Source organism: Egretta garzetta, unplaced genomic scaffold (assembly GCF_000687185.1).
Source record: "Egretta garzetta isolate BGI_Z169 unplaced genomic scaffold, ASM68718v1 scaffold115, whole genome shotgun sequence".
Taxonomy (NCBI): domain Eukaryota; kingdom Metazoa; phylum Chordata; class Aves; order Pelecaniformes; family Ardeidae; genus Egretta; species Egretta garzetta.
In genome coordinates, this window is record NW_009259791.1 from 300,167 (window position 1) to 317,608 (window position 17,442).

Consider the following 17,442-nt stretch of genomic DNA (forward strand, 5'->3'; position numbering starts at 1 on the left):
TTAGGAGGAGTTTTGGCGTTGAGGGTGGTCAGCCGCGGGTATGGGCGCCCGGGAAAGCTGTTCTGCCCCGTGTATGCCCGGCAGTGCTCAAAGCTCGACAAGGCCCAGTGGGGGCTGGCAGAGGTGGATTTAGTCACTTCGAGTGGTGGTTTGGCTTAGAGACCTTCCGAGGTCCCTAAATTATCCTGGGGTTGAGTTGATAAAGTTGTTTTTGTTGTCAAAAATAAGAATATTAGCCTTTAATTCCAGATAACACAAGCAGCTTGAGACTAGTAGTTCAGCTTGAAACTTGTTATATGTGTTCTTCTGAAGATCACAATAAAAAAATAAAGTGCCTTTGTTTTTCTTTTCAGTGTGTTTTTTTGTGCAGTTAGTGCTGCATCCTCTACTGAAATCAGTATGGGTATGCCTAGGCATAAGAGCCGTTTCTTGGAATCTGAATTGAGGAATCGGTTCATTAATCTTGGTTACTGCAGCTGAGAATAAATGGATGAACTTAAACCTACCACATTGGTTGTGCTAAGAGAGGTTTAGATTGGATATTAGGAAAATTTCTTCACCAAAAGGGTTGTTAAGTATTGGAACGGGCTGCCCAGGGCAGCGCTCGAGTCCCCATCCCTGGAGGTATTTAAAAGATGGGTAGATGAGGTGCTTAGAGACAGGGTTTAGCAGTGGCGAGGTACAGTTGGGCTTAAAGGTCTTTTCCAACCAAATGATTCTATGATTTCACTGCACCTAAAGTTGTTTTTTGCCTCTCTGTGGTGGTAACTTGCAGGTCAGGGTCTAGTAACGTGATCGCACAAGATTTTAAGCTGGTCTGAGTAGTGGCTCCTGTGGTTCACACCTACCATCCCCTCAGGTATCCATCCATTCCTGCCTCTTGTCCTCCAGGAGCAGAAAGCTGTATTTTGTGACTGTGCGGTTCATTTTTGCCAGTTCAGCTTTTTGAATTGGCTCTCCTGAGTCTGAAGAAAATTGGTTCTGATGGAGGGGAACAGATGGGAATGTAGCACCTCCAATTTAGGTTAATTTATACTCTCAGCAAAGCTACTCTTGGGCGCAGTTTTACGTGCTAAAACTCCACATTGCTGCCTTTACAAATAGCAGTAGGAGATTCAGGGAAAAGTGATTAAGAGGATTTTGGGAGGGGAGGGGAAGAAGTGGTCTAAGTGGCTCAATGAGTGTTCTGTTTGCAGCAGTTCAGGAAGTGTTTTGAAGAAGCTCCTGCAAGATGAAATAGTCCTTCTTTGGAAACTTTTCTTTCTTTGGTTTGATACTCTTTACAAAATGTTAAAAGGCAGCTGAAACCTTAAATTTGGACTTTGTATGTACGTTTTCAGTAAGAAATAATTAACATCTGCTTCTCTTGGCGATCTGAAATCAGGAGTTTCTAGTGTGTTCTGCTGCAAAAGCGATGCATGTGGGTGTGTATCCATAAGGTTCATTTCAGGAAGTTGTGAAAACATAGTATGAAATATGTCAGTGAATGGTGAGTGCTTGCTCAAAGGTCAGCTCGAAGCACAGTTTCTATATGGACAGGGTCAAGAAAGACCTATGTCAGTCTATACCACATTGCTGTAGGCACCTTAACTGTGATCGGAGAGTCAGGATTAGGGATTTTATGTTCTGAGCGTGTTAGAAGGCTTTGTAGAGCTCTTAGATTAAAAGATTACCGTAAATTATGTGAATAACCCTGGCAAAGAATTGCTGCAGGAACGACAAATCTAAATTGAAGAATTTGTCAGTTGTTTTTTATGTAAATAGTGAAGGGGGAGGAAAGCTCCCAAACCTTTAGCTGCATGTGTTCTCAGTGGAGTATACATGGGGAAAAGAGTTTGATGCCTTACAAGAAGTAGTTGATTTGTGCTGAGAAGAACGTGCTTGTTTCCTCAAGGGCCTGCAGTTTCACTGAGATGCTTCGCTTTGTTTCAGCTTCATAAATTTGTGAGAGAGCTTTTCTTTCGACTGCCACGTCTCCCGTGACCCCATGTAGCCAGTAATGTCCGTTGCAACGAATGGGGAATTTTGATTAGGAAAGAGAGGTGTGCCGAAAGGACTGAAATTTTTCTGAAAGTCATTTGCCCATTAGTCCTAGTTTTGTTTATTATGGAAGGTGTAGCGTAGTCATTGCATCTGTCCTTTACAGCCTGATTAATTTACTTAATTGCTCAACTCCTATGCTGTGTTCATAAATTGGCTTTTCCATAATTAACAGGAATTTGACAAGGGAAGAAGGGTGAGAGAAGAGAGGCTGGGAAGCGAGACCTAGAAATCCTTCTCTGAGCACATAATCTTTAAAACCAGGAGTAAGATATTTTGAGCAATCCCTCAATAGCATGAAAACTTCATTGTCAATAAGGATCATCTTCTACTAATGCAACTGATACCTTTAAGGGCAAATACTGTAAATGGGTTTAGGGAGGGGAGAGAATTATCTGAACCTAATTGCGTGTGTGAATATATACCTATGGCCTGATAATGAAGACTAAAGCCTGATAAAGAACTAGGATGGGAAACTGCATGTGGAATATTCTTTTTAATATCAAGCGTCTAGTCAGTAAACTCTGATAACTGCTGCAGCGCTTCAGTCTTTGCTGAACTTTTTTTTTTAATGTCTATGCTTTAATGTAAGAAGCTGCCCAGAACTGATTTTGTTCTGTCTTCTTCAGGCCATGCATTTGTAGGCAGAGGAAAGAGAAAGGAGATGGTCATAAAAATGCAAATTAAACATGTATAAAATATTGAAAGGATTGCTCAGAAACAAACTGATGGTCCATAACTGATGGAAAATAGTGGGGGGATGTGTGGAAAACCCCCCTCCACTTTTTAGCATTTTGATTGGTGTTCTTTGTACCTCGGTCCTTCCCTGTGTTTCCCCGCGCTTGCACTGACCTCCATTTTCCCCATTTGTATTGGAGCCCATATGATTTCTAAGGCTTTCTTCTTTCCTTACGTAGGTAATAGAAAGGAAAAGGAATATCTTCCTTCATCTCCAAGTTCTCTGGCTATTTCAAGGAGTAATAGAGGAAGAATTTCACTTATTACTTTTCAGTCTTCTGGCAATGTAGGTGTCTGCTCAGGTCCTTCTAGAAAGGAATCTCTGCGGTGTTGCCGTGCCTTTGTATTGTGCTCATTTTGTGAGCACCCTCAGATGCTACCTCAGCTTCCAAACTTTTCTTTTTGTCTGGGATAAATGTGGGCAGGAGGGAGGCACACGCTGACTTGGATTCCTGACCGTAGCTCTAGGGAATCTTGCAAGAAGTTGTGAAAATAACCAGTTTTCAGCTTTGTAAAGTTTGAGGAAGAGATTTAGCCCTTAGTATCTGTACTGCCAGCTGGCTCACACAACACAAATAAGCTGGGCAAATGTAGCTTGGGTTGTATCATTTTAAATGAGATTTGTGCATGGGAGGTATTGCTGCTCTGTGAGTGCCTGAAAGCTCAGTGTAAACAGTATTTACATTCAATGTGTGCTTTAAAATACCTTGCAAATGTGGGTCAGTTTTCTTTTTAACATGTAAATTAATGTTTGGACTTCATGATAAATAATGGTGTATTTTTCTAGAAAGGCTTTTGAGTTGCAATACACAAGTGAGTTTAAAGCCCCACTCAAGGCTACAAATTGTGAGTTTTCTTTTGAGAAGCAAATGTAGCTGGGTTTTCCTGTTGCTGGGACTACAGTGAGTTCTGGGCTGGCTGGGGCCTGGTTCCCTGGAAGTGGAAGAGTAACTACCAGCAGCATGTGTGATGGAGGTGGTTCTGTCTCTTAGTTCCTAGTAAGGTAAGGTTTCTTTACTATAAAACTGATGTTTTATATACTGGCTTCTACCCCTCTGCTAAATTTAGATCGTGCTCTTCAAATCTATCCTGCAACAGCAGTTTTGATATTGGAGTACTTTTCACAGCTACTTGGTTGTCCTGTACAATGGACTAAAATAGGTTCTTGCCACATTACATCTCTTCAGCTATGTAGAAGCTAAAGTACTGGAAAGCCAAAATAAATGCATCTTGTTATTTTCCTAACTTTTTTTTTTTAACCACAAACTGTGCAAAATGGAACAGGGATGGGGCTGAAATGAAAGGGATTGCCTGGGAAAGATTATCCAGTTTCTTATTTTGGTTTTAATACTCTTTTCAAAAGGTCTGTTATGGGCCTTTGTTGGACACAGTAGACCTCTGCTTATACAAAATACAGCAGTTCAGTGTGCTTTTGCTAAGATTTGGATTTGATAAGACTTGTCCTTATGCTCTAGGGCTTCATCTGGAGCCTGCACCTTTGTAACCTGGCCTGTAATTTAGACATGTGCATTAAAATAGCATCACCAATGAGTTTGGCTTTTACTGTTTCATGGCTGAATCCTGGTCATCAGAAGAGCAAATGATTTTTTTTGTCCTTTCTTCTTGAAGAAACGTGCATATACACTTGGGTACCCTAATTTGTTTGAGTAAAAGCAATTCCCTGAACAGGCGTTGGAAGATGTGAAGCAGTATGAGCTAGTGAATGAAGGTCCTGGGTGGAAATTGAGACTTGGATTCTATTTCTGACTCTTACCTGCTGTGAACTTAGGCGTACCATTTTGATTTTCCACCTGTTTCCTTCTCATCTTATATCTGTCTTAACTATTTAAATTGCCAGCTGTTTGCATCGGGGACTTGCTGTTTGTGCCACGTATAGCAGAACCTCATCTTGACCGATGCCCTTGCTGCTCCTCCTGTGCTGATAACAGGGGGAAAACTTCTCCGCTTCAGACAAGGCCATGGAGAGACCTACAGAGCTGTATCATGTCAGTTTAAAATTCCCCCAGAATTCAGACTCCTCCAGCCCAGAAAGTGTAAGGTGATTTTTTTTTTGTTTGTTTTTTAAAATTTCTTCAAAAATGTATCGCTCGTGAGACATGTGCCTGTGCTAAGCTGCCTCTCTTTGACGACAGCAAATGGCTCAAGCTTATGGCCAGGCTTTTTTGAACCAGCTGTATTGTTTTTTGAACCAGGGCTCTTCAGTCATGTAAGAAGCACATACAGTTTTCAAGAGTAAATCCATACAAAGCTTGGAATTTAAGCTGTCTTTTAGTTATCAGTGCCTGAATTTTTTTTTTTTTTTTTTTAGTACTTTGATAGCTTGGAAATGCTCAAAAGCTTCTTATCCTTGAAAAATATATCTATATAGACTTCCAAAACTGAGAATTGACAAGCTTTGAAAACCATTTTTGTGCAAGGTTATAAATATCTGAAAATAGATATGGAACAGACAGCTGAACTGGGACTGTAGAATTGCTTTTATGGTCTAGTGGAAGGAGTGACTATTTGTCAAATGTTGGATTTTTTTTCTTTTTCCAAATACTGAAATCACTGAGTGTGCGCTGTGTGCCTGGCAAGCTGCCCTCTCTTGTTTTGCAGGTGGATTTGTCAGTGTTGTAGCACAGACAATATGTGTAAAACTTACATTTGAATTAGTTTAGTGTTGCCTGTTTGTTCTTTACCCTTGCAGGCCCATCAGTGGGCTTTCAAAACGCGCACTCCCGTACTTCTGGAAGCCCTGACCGTTCTCTGCAAGGCCTGGCTGGTGGTAGGTCTTGACTGTAGTAGATTCTTCACAGGGGGGTCGTCCTCTGCTTTTCTCAAGGCTGGGTTTCACCTGTAGAATTTGCGTTATTACAAGATGTTAATAATGCATCTCAGTAAATTCTGTGCATTAGCAGTCTATATTGAAGAGTACTTTTTTCCTTTTTTCCACTTAATAGCTTTTGCTTCCTTTATAAAAATAGAAAAAGAAAAAAAAAAAAATCACTCCCTTGTTCAGGCGTGCCTGAGCAAGTGTGTGGAACAGTCCAGGGACTGTGATTCAGAATCTCTTATTTTTCTTTCAACTTCACTTTTTACTTCCTCAAATCTTAACTGGTAAAGTTTTAGAAGAGCTGAAGAGGTATATAGTAGTAACATACAAGTGTCGCTTTCTGTGTTAGGATTGTACCTTCCTATGTTCACTCTGAGCACAAAATACGTTTTTTAATCTAAAATACTTGCCGGGAATAAATAGATTCTGATCCCCTCAACACTCTGGTATTTGAAAAAGTGTATGGCAATGAACATAGGCAATGCATGCATCCTTTTTATGCCAAAAAACCTCTTTTTCCTCCTCATCTTAAGCTCTCTGGCATGGTAATATGCTGTGCATTTCTTTTTTCATCATTTGATGTCAACATGTCTTCCCCTTCAGCAGAGATGCAGTCATTCTCCTTGTCTTTTTGATACAGCATGTGCTGTGCTGTTTTTCTGTAGTTGTGTTTTGTTGGTTTGTTTTTTTTCAGTACCAGAGATGCGAGAACTAAATTGAAAATGGGTCCGGTGGAGTATCTGGAGAGCTGTATTTCCACACGAGCCCAAGTGCATTTCAAGCAGTGACGCCTAGGCTCCCGTAGCTAGGCATCTGTTGGAAGAAGGTCTTCTACTGTATGTCTTGCTTGGCATTAGGTTTCACCCGGGCTGAGGGACCCTTGACCTCTTCAGTATCTCCATTAGGCCAAGTGCCGGGTCCTGCACTTGGCTCACAACCTCGTACAACGCTACAGGCTTGGGGAAGAGTGGCTGGAAAGCTGCCTGGCAGAAAAGGACCTGGGGGTACTGGTTCACAGCCGGCTGAATAGGAGCCAGCAGTGTGCCCCGGTGGCCAAGAGGGCCAATGGCATCCTGGCTTGTATCAGGAGTGGTGTGGCCAGCAGGAGTAGGGCAGTGATCGTGCCCCTGTACTCGGCACTGCTGAGACTGCCCCTCGAATAGTGTGTTCAGTTTTGGGCCCCTCACTCCAAGAAGGACATGGAGGGGTTGGAGCATGTCCAGAAAAGAGCAACGAATCTGGTGAGGGGTGTGGAGCCCAAGTCTGATGGGGAGTGGCTGGGGGACCTGGGGGGGAGAAGAGGAGGCTGAGGGGAGACCTTATCGTTCCCTACAACTGCCTGAGAGGAGGGGGGGGCTGGGGGGGGTCGATCTCTTCTCCCAGGTAATGGGTGATGAGACGAGGGGAAATGGCCTCAAGTTGTGCCCAGAGGAGGTTTAGGTTGGACGTAAGGGGAAATTTCTTCCCCAAAAGAGTTGTCAAGCAGTGGAAGGGGCTGCCCAGGGAAGGGGTCGAGTCCCTACCCCTGGGGGTATTTACAAGCCGGATGGCTGAGGTGCTTAGGGCCAGGGTTTAGTGGTGGGATGGCAGGGTTAGATTGGACTTGATGATCTTCAAGGTCTTTTCCAACCTAAACTATGCTATGATTCTATTCTATGATTGTCTAGTATGGACTGTACTATGTTCACAGAAGGTATAACATAGTACCTATGTTCTAACAGCCTCTGGGATATCAGGATTTTAGTTCTACTTTGCCAATTTGCAGAATTTTGTGGAGGATAGAAACATGTTCATGTGCAAATGAGAGTAGTGGTTAAGAAGATGTTTCTGTCTGTTGTTTGTTGTGACTGGAGTTCTGATATTAAGTACCCAATATGAGAAATACTTTGTCTGATTCCCAGCAAACTGAGTAGATAAAGTGAACTGCAGGTGTTTAATATCTTAGAATAACAAATCCTAAATACTTAAAACTTTCAGAGCTGCTTTTTGAAAACATGAACTACTGGATCAATTCATCTTTTGATATCAGCATTAATATATATGCACTTACTTGATAGGTTGTTTTTTGACTCGGAGTCTAACAAAGCAGTGGATTAATGGTTTACCCTCTCTTTTCTTTTTTTCTCTAGTGCAACAGAATGGCGTACGACACTGCTCCTACTCGGCATCAAGGAAAAATCTGTATATTAACAAAAATACAAAGGTTATCTGTCAGGGTTTTACAGGCAAACAGGTATGTATGTGAACTATTTCTCCTATCACCCTTTCAGTTCAGAAAGTTAGTTGGCCAAAAACCATAGTAATGTATAAAAGGGATTATATACTGGCTTTGCCTGTGTTGATAGGAAGCTGGACTTCATCATCAGGAAGGTCCCTTCAGCACTGTAGTTTCCTTTCTTTGGTCCAAATAGACCTTTCTTTTTTTTCTTTGATAGACTAGATTTTTTTCTTCACTTGTGCACAAGCTTAAAACTTGGTTTTGAGTCATCTGTGTTATATTTTGATTTTTGCTGTTGGCTTTGGTCTTAAGCCTTTTTATTGTATACAACTGAAAGGGTTTCTTTGTAAAAGGAGATTTGCAAAAAACTACAAAAACCGTACCATTTTAGAAGTGCCTCTTTCACAAATGCACTTGAATGTCAATGCCTATGAATTAAATTTCTGTTTTTATTTCAGGATATTTAATAATTTTCTCCCTTTCACTCTTTTACACATTTGCAAGGGGAGAAGACTGCCTTTGCTAAAACTATCAGCTAGTCATGGATGAGAATGCTAATTTCTTCCATTTCATTATGCTGTTTGTCATCTGCCAGACTTGGATGTGGAAATAAAATGTAGCTACTATGTCTGCAGGTGTATTAGCAATATACAACAAAATATCCTTTAGTGTGCTACCACAGTGCTCTGATTTAAAAGAAAAAAGCATAGCATATTCTGAATCCGTTTAAAACATGCTGATGCACTCTTCAAAATAGCTGTTTGTATACATGTAGTGAAAACTTCCCTTCTCATTGCAACATTTAAGTGCCATAAATTGCCTTCAGAACTATAGATAACATCAGCTTTTTTGGGTGCACTTTATTTGCTATTACATGCCTTTTAACTTTACTTATTTTCTCTCTCATAGGGCACCTTTCACAGCCAGCAGGCATTGGACTATGGCACCAATCTAGTTGGAGGAATTTCTCCAGGGAAAGGCGGAAAAACTCATCTGGGTCTGCCTGTGTTTAATTCTGTGAAGGAGGTAATTTGCAGCACTGACTGGAGGGCAGACAATTTAATGCTGCTGAAGGGCTCCTTCTTTCATTGCTCACACTGAAGAGACTTAAGCCGTGGATGTCACTGTTCAAGGAGTGAAACAGAGGCCTTGTGAAAGAGGGAGCGGTCAGTGTGGTCAGGCATGAGTTTGGCTTCCACTGTGAAGTTCACAGAGCCTGAATACACTTACTTTATGCATGCACCTAGTTTCTGATTGATTCTGGTGTATATGGTGAATTTTTAGCAAACTGTTATCCAAGGTGGTGTTCATGGGACAGATCCTTTCCCGACAGTGGTTAGTTCTCAGTTCCCTAGTTGCACTGAATGCCTCCCATCTTCAATGAATTTAGCACTTACTTTGATTATAATAAATTAATACATATCCATTCACTTAATTTATGCCTGTGAATGGACATATTTTAAATAACTAGTTGTCAAATATTCTCTTCCACCTCCTTAAATGCTTGGTATCTTTTGTTATATCCATTTTAGGCCAAAGAACAAACGGGTGCTTCTGCCACTGTTATATATGTACCTCCTCCGTTTGCTGCTGCTGCCATCAATGAAGCGATCGATGCAGAAATGCCCTTAGTTGTATGCATTACTGAAGGTATTCCCCAGCAGGACATGGTTCGGGTTAAACACAGACTGCTTCGGCAGGATAAGACTCGACTAGTGGGCCCCAATTGCCCTGGAGTCATCAATGTAAGTGACTTCTGGATTTGCTCCAAGGCTGAACCATTCTTAGTGATGGTTTGAATGTTCCATCTGACTTTTCCCTCTCTTTCCTTAGCCTGGAGAATGTAAAATTGGTATCATGCCTGGTCACATTCACAAGAAGGGAAGAATTGGTGAGTTTTTGAATATTTGTGCATCATCTAAAACTGAAGTTTGGTACTCTAGTGCTCTTATTCATGAGGCTAGTCACATCCTGCCCTGAAGACAGTTGACATTCTGTATAACAGCTTGTCCCTTCTTCAGTTTGTAAGTGAACTTTGCCATTATCAATCCTGAACGCCAAAATCAGTCAGTCTACCATAGCAGGCACTGAGTACTGATGGTAGAGGCAAAGCAGTTGGAGGTTTCCTTAGGTAATGTGATTGACTTAGTTTCCTTAACACTCTCCTTTGAGGGTACCTCCATTTATCTTGGGATTTGAGAGCACCAAGCTCTCCACTGCTATTCTTTCCAACAGCTTGGCTCCTGAGGACTAAGATCCTACACCTTTAGTGAGCTCAGTATTATAGCAGAGAGAAGAGATTACAGGCAAGTTTGTAACATGACAAGTTAGACGACTGTACCACGGTGAGTGAAAGTGATGAATATACCCACGTCTCAGACAGCGCGATTAAGGTCAGAAAGGCAGTGACTTGTTCATAATCACATGTTAGTTGCACACCCTGTTGCATGTAAATCTTTTGTCCTGACTTCTATTGGTTCCTTGTTCTAAACTATAGAAATAACAACTTGATTATTTTTAAAATAATGCCATTCAGGAGCTATAAAGAAAATTCTTCAAAACCATGCATTTGTGCTTGATGGAGCTTCAGAACCATTGTTGTAGACATACATATGCTGCTGTTACCTGGCAGTGGGGTAACCAGGTTAACTTGAGCACAGCACCCTTTGCAACATTACGTTTTGGTTTTTTTTTCTGATGAAAAGTGTGCTTACTGTGGGAAAACGTGTTCAGTGCTCTTGAACTACATGGGCTCAGTGCAGTTTTCCTAACACAAGAAGCTATCTCTGCTGCTTAACCGCTTCGGACTTGAGAATAAGCTGTACCTAGTGAATGCTGGAGGATGTGTTAACACTCGTGTCACACCTCCAGCTTTCAGAAATACTTATAAACCTGGAACTGAAAAATCAGATGACTGCAATTACACCCTTTGAAGATACCATCAAGACATTGCTCTATGACTGTAAAAGGTAGCACCAACCAATGTTGCCCTGAGCTCCCTTCTGAATCAAAGTTCTGTTAAGATTTTCTAAATGCCTACAAGCAAAATCTTGTAGTCACAAGGTACTAGAATCTGAATGCAAGGCACGTAAAGTACGAAAGAATATTTTAAATCTTGAATCCAGTTGCCCCACCATTGCTAGAAACATTTTCAGTGGTGATCCAAGGATCAGGGAATAAAAAAGTAGCTTTGCCATCCTCCCAGTTTTGTCTAACGCTATGACCTTTGGTGATATGCTCCCCAGCGAAAGCATCCAAGAATCATTTGATAATATTGGGATGCAAGCTATAAAAATAGCCACAGTCTTTGGACCTTTATCTGTAGCTTCTCTGATGCAATCTGATCTTAATAGTAAACAGGAAGCCCTTTGCAAAGTAGCAAGAGAAAAACTTTTGCTAGCAGATGTCTGTGCTGTCCCACGGTATAAACAATTGAGAAAAGTAAAGTTGTTAGAATAGTGGTGTGTTTTTTCCTTTGTTCACGCAATATGCTTATTGTATTCCTTGTTAGATGGTTTGAAGGAGATGGAAAATGATGTCTGTTTTTCCTGGAAGCCTTCTCTCTTGTAATATTAACAGATATCTTGACTTGGAAAAATGAACAACAAAAAAAAATGCAAATATTTTGCCCCTGATCTAGGCTCTGTATTACCTTCCATCCTGAATGTAAAACTGGGGCTGTGTTCTCTTACAGTATTGTGATGTAAATGCTGAATGTGTACTGTAGAGCAGTGAGCTGCAGCAACAAATGCCTTACTAGTGATAACTTGCATTTGTGCACCATATTTCTGTTTTGGAGGATCTCTCGTGTGCCTGGCCATACTGGAGATGTGATTAATACAGAATTCTTATGTTAACTGCTGAGCTGCAACAGTGTTCCAAGCTCAGTGCATCAGCTACTCGCATACAAGACAAGAAGGTTATTCTTCTATTTTGTTTCAGTTTTCTTTCCTGGTAAAGCTGTAGTGTGAGGAATGCTGTCTCAGCCAATTTTACTGACTTTCTGGGCAGGTTTAGTCTGTTGACAATCAACCAAGAAATTGTACAGATAGAATCTTACACAGAGTTTTCATGTTTTGGCAAGGATAGCTGGAAAACCTGGCATCTCATATTCAGTTTATTAAGGTGATTTTCATGAATGTAAGAACAGCTGCTTCTAGTCATGTGCTTATCTATGTCAGTGTTAAGTTTATCTCCTTTTCTTTCCTAAAGGTATTGTGTCAAGATCTGGAACCCTGACATATGAAGCTGTTCATCAGACGACGCAAGTTGGATTGGGGCAGTCTTTCTGCGTTGGTAGGTTTCTTCAGAAACAGCCTATTGCACCTATCCCAAATCTGCTGCTTCTTTACAAGAAGAGATCCAAAGTGATTTCTTTTTGCAAGCATAGAAATTGCGGAATGGCAATTAAGTTGAGAAGAGAGATCTCTATGTGCTGTGAAGAGTATAATCCTTCTCTATTATCATTTCCACATCAGATTAATAAAAGCCTAAAAAACCAGTTTTGAATGGAGAACCGCCAGCAAACATGGCATCCATTTGGAAACAGATTTTCCCCAGAAGTGTAATATTATAAAGGGGTAGGGCATGGTTAGGCATTTAGTTGGGTATGTTAAGTAAATTCAGTTTTCTTACAGCAAAATTCTAGAGCTGGGGTCTTGGTCTTGCTGTGTCTTATACAGAGCCTCTGTATAAGGCATAGTATTTTGCTTATGGTTTGAAAGGTGATTATTCAGATATCAAAGCTTTCTGTAAATTGTGAGGGAGATACTTGGAGCAGGAATTTGGCACTCTGAGCCTTCAGAGCTGCCCCTCTTATGAGCCTTTGTGAATACTCTTCATGCTGAAATTTACCTTGAAACTTTTATTGTAAATGCAGTATCATTATCTTGAGTTAGTCTTGGGGTTTTTTTATGTGGTTTTAATTTTTTTTTTTCAGGTATTGGAGGTGATCCCTTCAATGGAACTAATTTTATTGACTGCCTTGATGTCTTCCTGAAGGATCCTCATACTGAGGGGATCATATTGATTGGGGAAATTGGAGGAAATGCTGAAGAAGATGCAGCAACATTCTTGAAAGAAAATAATACCGTAAGTCTTAAACAGCTTGCTTCCAGACACTTTGGTAGTTAGCCATTGTCTTTTGTCAAGGAAAACTCAGTTCAATCTCTAATCTCTATTTACAAAAAAACCCAAAAAGTCTTACTTTTACTAAAGAGAAAGAGGAGCTTTATCCAGATGAAATCTACTGGAGAGCAGTGTCAGCTTAAGATTTTTAGTCCTGTAATGAACATTCTGGTTTTTGTAATATACGTGGCTTTGTAGAGAGGTGTTTTAAAGTTTCTGATTGCTTCTGGTTTATGATGTTTATCAGGAGAGAAAGTATTCCACACTCTTCTGGCCCTTGGTTCTGTGTTGTCTGAGGTTTCTAGCTGTTTAATATCTTTGCCTGGCTAGTTGATATTTAAAAAAAAAAACCAACCAACCAACCAAACAACAAACCAACCTACCATCTGGAATTACTTTTCATTTTGCTCTCCCCCATGTAAACCAGTATCTTTTCTTTCTTCACAGGGTCCAAATGCCAAGCCAGTAGTGTCATTCATAGCTGGTCTGACTGCTCCTCCAGGCAGACGGATGGGTCATGCTGGAGCAATCATTGCTGGGGGAAAGGGTGGAGCTAAAGAGAAGATAGCCGCTCTTCAGAGCGCTGGTGTTGTTGTCAGCATGTCTCCTGCTCAGCTAGGTAGCACCATCTACAAGGTTCGTTGCTTGGAAATTGGTAAATGTGCTCATCCTGAGAATGAAGCTACTTTTGAGGGAGTACGAGTTGGGAGTACATCTCTTACCCAAATATTCTGTTGCTCTGAACTTGGTTAAACATAAGAACTCTATTGACTGAACAAGCTGCAGTTCTTACTTAGATTACACGCAGGTAGTTTTATGTAATGTTGCCTTTATAGGAAAGTAAACATATCAAAATAGAGGAGTGATTGCATTTTGCTTTGAAGTGTAGCGACTCGTTGAATTGTGTTTTCTGGATGCAAAGCACCTGAATTAATTTAAAATGTGAAAACATTCTTTGAAAGTAGGGTGTTTGAGGAAGAAAAGCCTTGGCATACAGGTCTATCTATTTTAAGTACTAATTCAGAATTATGGTTGAATGCATACAGCTGAAAAACTTATGTATGGAATAGGATTATTTACCTTTTTCTTAATTCATATCCAAAAAAGGCATTGCTTCACAGCTGGAGGAAATGCATAATTAAGCTGTGCAGGGTATTCTTTTTATTTTTCCTGTGATGACTGTGTAGTACAGCATCTTCGCATGCTGCTGTGGGATTCTTCCCTTCTTCTGTTGTGTTTTTTCCTTTACTAAAACGAAAATCTTTGCTTTGTTGCTTCCCTGGCTTGAATCCTTTACTGTGAGGATTCTACTGCAGCTCTTGTGCATAATTAGCCTGTTATGTTCTGTGTGGGAGCAAATGGTTCCTTGACAGCATTGCAATTTGGCTGCAGTCTAGCACCACCGGTTTTTCATAGCTGGTTTGTTAATGTGAGGTGGGAGAATACTTAGTTTCCTTTCCCCTAACTTGCACACATTATGCACTTTATATTTTAATTTTTAATTCGTTTTTAATTCCTAAAATCAGATTTGCTAAGATAAATACAAAGTAATTTAAAATAAAACAGTAATAAAAGCATTTTCTTTTTTTTCCCCCCACCCCCCCCACTGGTAATGTCTGTGTGCTATTTGCAGGAGTTTGAGAAAAGGAAATTGCTGTAAGAGAAGACACTTCGGAATACTGTCTCCAAAATATCAGTGCAGCGCCTGGCCTCCGCTTGTCTTTTGTCTGCTAATCTTCAGTTGCCCAAGTGACTGACACTGGTCTATGAATTTGACTTGGAAGCCATAAACCTGGCTAAACCTGTTTTGATGTCTTCTTGTTTCAGACATTATCACCTCATTGTAAATCACAGCAAATTAATAAATCTACTACTAAATCTGATTCATCTTTTGAATTCCTGAAGCAGAGCTGTTTCTTCAATCATCATAAACAAAATAATCTTTTGTAACTTAAGCACTGCCCATTTTTAAGGTAAAGTTGCTTCTAGAGATGCTTTTAAGGATCAAGGCACTGACTTTATGCACGTATCACACTTCGCTTTATTTTTAAACAATCCAGTCTTACTTGTTCGTTGCTGGCAAGTACATTTGTTTGAACAATAGGCCAAAGTTTCCGTCCATTAAACCAAAGCTGCTGGATCTGAAGGGGTTGCTTGTTGATCCACGTAGCTGGATATGCCTGAAGTCCAGACTTTCTTTGCAGGGCTGAGGAGCCGTGCACAGTGTGGTCGTCTACTGGCAAGGAATTCAGTTTGTTGTCTGGAGAGATGGAATTTTTATTCACAAAAATGAATCTAATTTCCCACGCAAATATATATTTAAAATTGTCTGTAACTATGAAAATGATTTGGTCTTTAGCTTACATTACTTTAATTTCCTCTTTATGTTAACTAGGATTGCATTGCTTGTGTGTTCTGAAATCCTAATAACATTGGGACATGATGGAGGAGAATTATTATTCTCTGGAAAAGAATGTAATAAGGTAACTTGTTAACCACTCCCAGCACTGTAATGGAAAGCCCTTTTTTTACTTTGGAAATAGCCCGAGCACTGTGCCTATAAATGAGGATTACAAGTCTTATCAGGATGGACTAAAACCAAGATTGCTGTCTTTATATAGAGGACTGAAAGTTTGTGTAACCCGGCACTTGCCTGAAGCTAATGTTGTGTTCCATAAAGGTGCTGTTATGAAAACTTGTGTCGTTATTTGTTTAAAATGGTTCTTCATTTTCTTAAATGTGTGTGGGATTTCTCTTCCTAATGCAAGCAGTAGGCAGATATCTCGGTACTGACATTTACAGTTACCTAGAGCTAAGCCCTGATGAAATGCATGAAAGGACAGGTCGTACCTCTGCTGCACTGAATGTGTATTAATACGCTTCATATACGGTCAGGCATCAGTCAAATGATATAGGCCTTAGGCCACAGAGACCAGATGCTGAATTATTCACCTTGGTATGATTTAATGAAATGAACCCGACATCCTGTCACTAAATGGCTGAAAGCAGTATTGAGGGGTAAATCATTTGATGAAGCCCATGACAACAGATAGGAATTTTCTTGCTAGATCTGCTCAGTTTTCTGGTGGTGCCTGATTTAATCTGGAGCAAAAGGGCTCGAGCAGTGCCCTTTATTTGGGGAAATACTGGTGCTAACACGTCTCAGTCTGTGTAAGAGTGCAGTTCTTCACCAGTGAATGTCAGGGTATCACAGCCTGTCTTACGAGCCGGCTAATCAAAGCAACTCATTGTAGAGGTGGGCTTCTCCGCAACATGTATTTTGGGATGGATAATGCTTCTTGATGAACTGCCCGAACTTCATCCTTGCCACCAGTGTTGTAACAGATGACTTCCAGGACAACTGAGGTGTAATTAAGATTCTTGCTAGGGATTGCTCCATGGAAGCTCTTCTAGAGGCACCAGCTGTTTTAGAAGACAGCCATAAACTCCAGTGACTGTTGTCCCCTGCAAAAGTGTTTCCTCATATCTTGAAATTTGAGGGTGGTTTTAAAAATGTGACTTTGATTCTAATGTTTGCAGCGCTCATCTGGTGCTGCACCTTAGCAGCTGCCCGGTTCTGTTCAAGTCTGGGGGAAGAGTCTGTAGTGGCCTGGAGCTGACCGTCACTAAAGGGTGGGGAAGAAACTTCTCTGATAGAAAGGCTTAGTGTTCACAGTTTTCTCTTGATGCCTAAAAATGTGCAGTTGACAAATGTCATCAGAGCCTCTTCCATTACTAATGACAGTGTTTCTTGGGAAAACATATTCACATCTGTTTAATACTCTATGCACTTGTGAATAAATATTTCTAGTAATCTGATCTTGAAATTTGTTCAATTTTTTTAAAGGCCAAATTTAAGATAGTGCTGAGCCTTAAACCTTGTTGCTACTTCCTAAATTTGCAAGTAGTTTTTATGTGCAAGAGAAACATTGCTAATGTTACTGTTTGAGTTCTCATTAAGTTTTATGAAATAGTCCTTTTTTCCCTTGATCTAGACTGGGTGGTGTCTGTCCATAAATCACTTGCACTGTTGAGAGAGATGAAATCCTAGATGTTCATTTTGGTTGGGGAAATTCTTTGCCATGCGAATTTTCTTGAACAAAGAGAAGAGGATGTAGATCCACTTCATGCTTTTTTTCTCTTACTGGGCAATATTTGTCTTTGAGTGATACCTAATAGTCTCACAAGTAGGTCCTCTTTGAGTTTGGTGATAAAATTTTTTTTGAGGTTGATTAGAGAGTTTAGTTTAATACCTTTATCAATGACCTGATCGAGGGGATCGACTGCACCCTCAGTACAGTTTGCAGGTGGCTCCAAGCTGGGTGGAAGTGTTAATGTGCTTGAGGGTAGGAAGGTTCTACAGAGGGACCTGGGCAGGCTGGATCCATGGGCCGAGGCCAATTGTATGAGGTTCAACAAGGCCAAGGGCCGGGTCCTGCCCTGGGGTCACAACAACCCCATGCAACGCTACAGGCGTGGGGCA

General features: G+C 40.7%; 1 protein-coding gene across 1 annotated transcript in view; it reads left to right on the forward strand.

Annotated features, from left to right (window-relative positions):
- Nucleotides 1–17,302, forward strand: part of SUCLG1 (succinate-CoA ligase GDP/ADP-forming subunit alpha) — a 21,078-nt gene extending 3,776 nt beyond the window's left edge. The window contains exons 3-11 of the mRNA XM_009639605.2: nt 5,489–5,566; nt 7,744–7,847; nt 8,742–8,858; nt 9,365–9,577; nt 9,666–9,723; nt 12,045–12,128; nt 12,772–12,923; nt 13,407–13,595; nt 14,593–17,302. Coding sequence (XP_009637900.1) covers nt 5,489–5,566; nt 7,744–7,847; nt 8,742–8,858; nt 9,365–9,577; nt 9,666–9,723; nt 12,045–12,128; nt 12,772–12,923; nt 13,407–13,595; nt 14,593–14,619 — 1,022 coding nt within the window. The 3' untranslated portion in view covers nt 14,620–17,302. The remainder of the gene's footprint in view (nt 1–5,488; nt 5,567–7,743; nt 7,848–8,741; nt 8,859–9,364; nt 9,578–9,665; nt 9,724–12,044; nt 12,129–12,771; nt 12,924–13,406; nt 13,596–14,592) is intronic.
- The last annotated feature ends 140 nt before the right edge of the window (nt 17,303–17,442 follow it).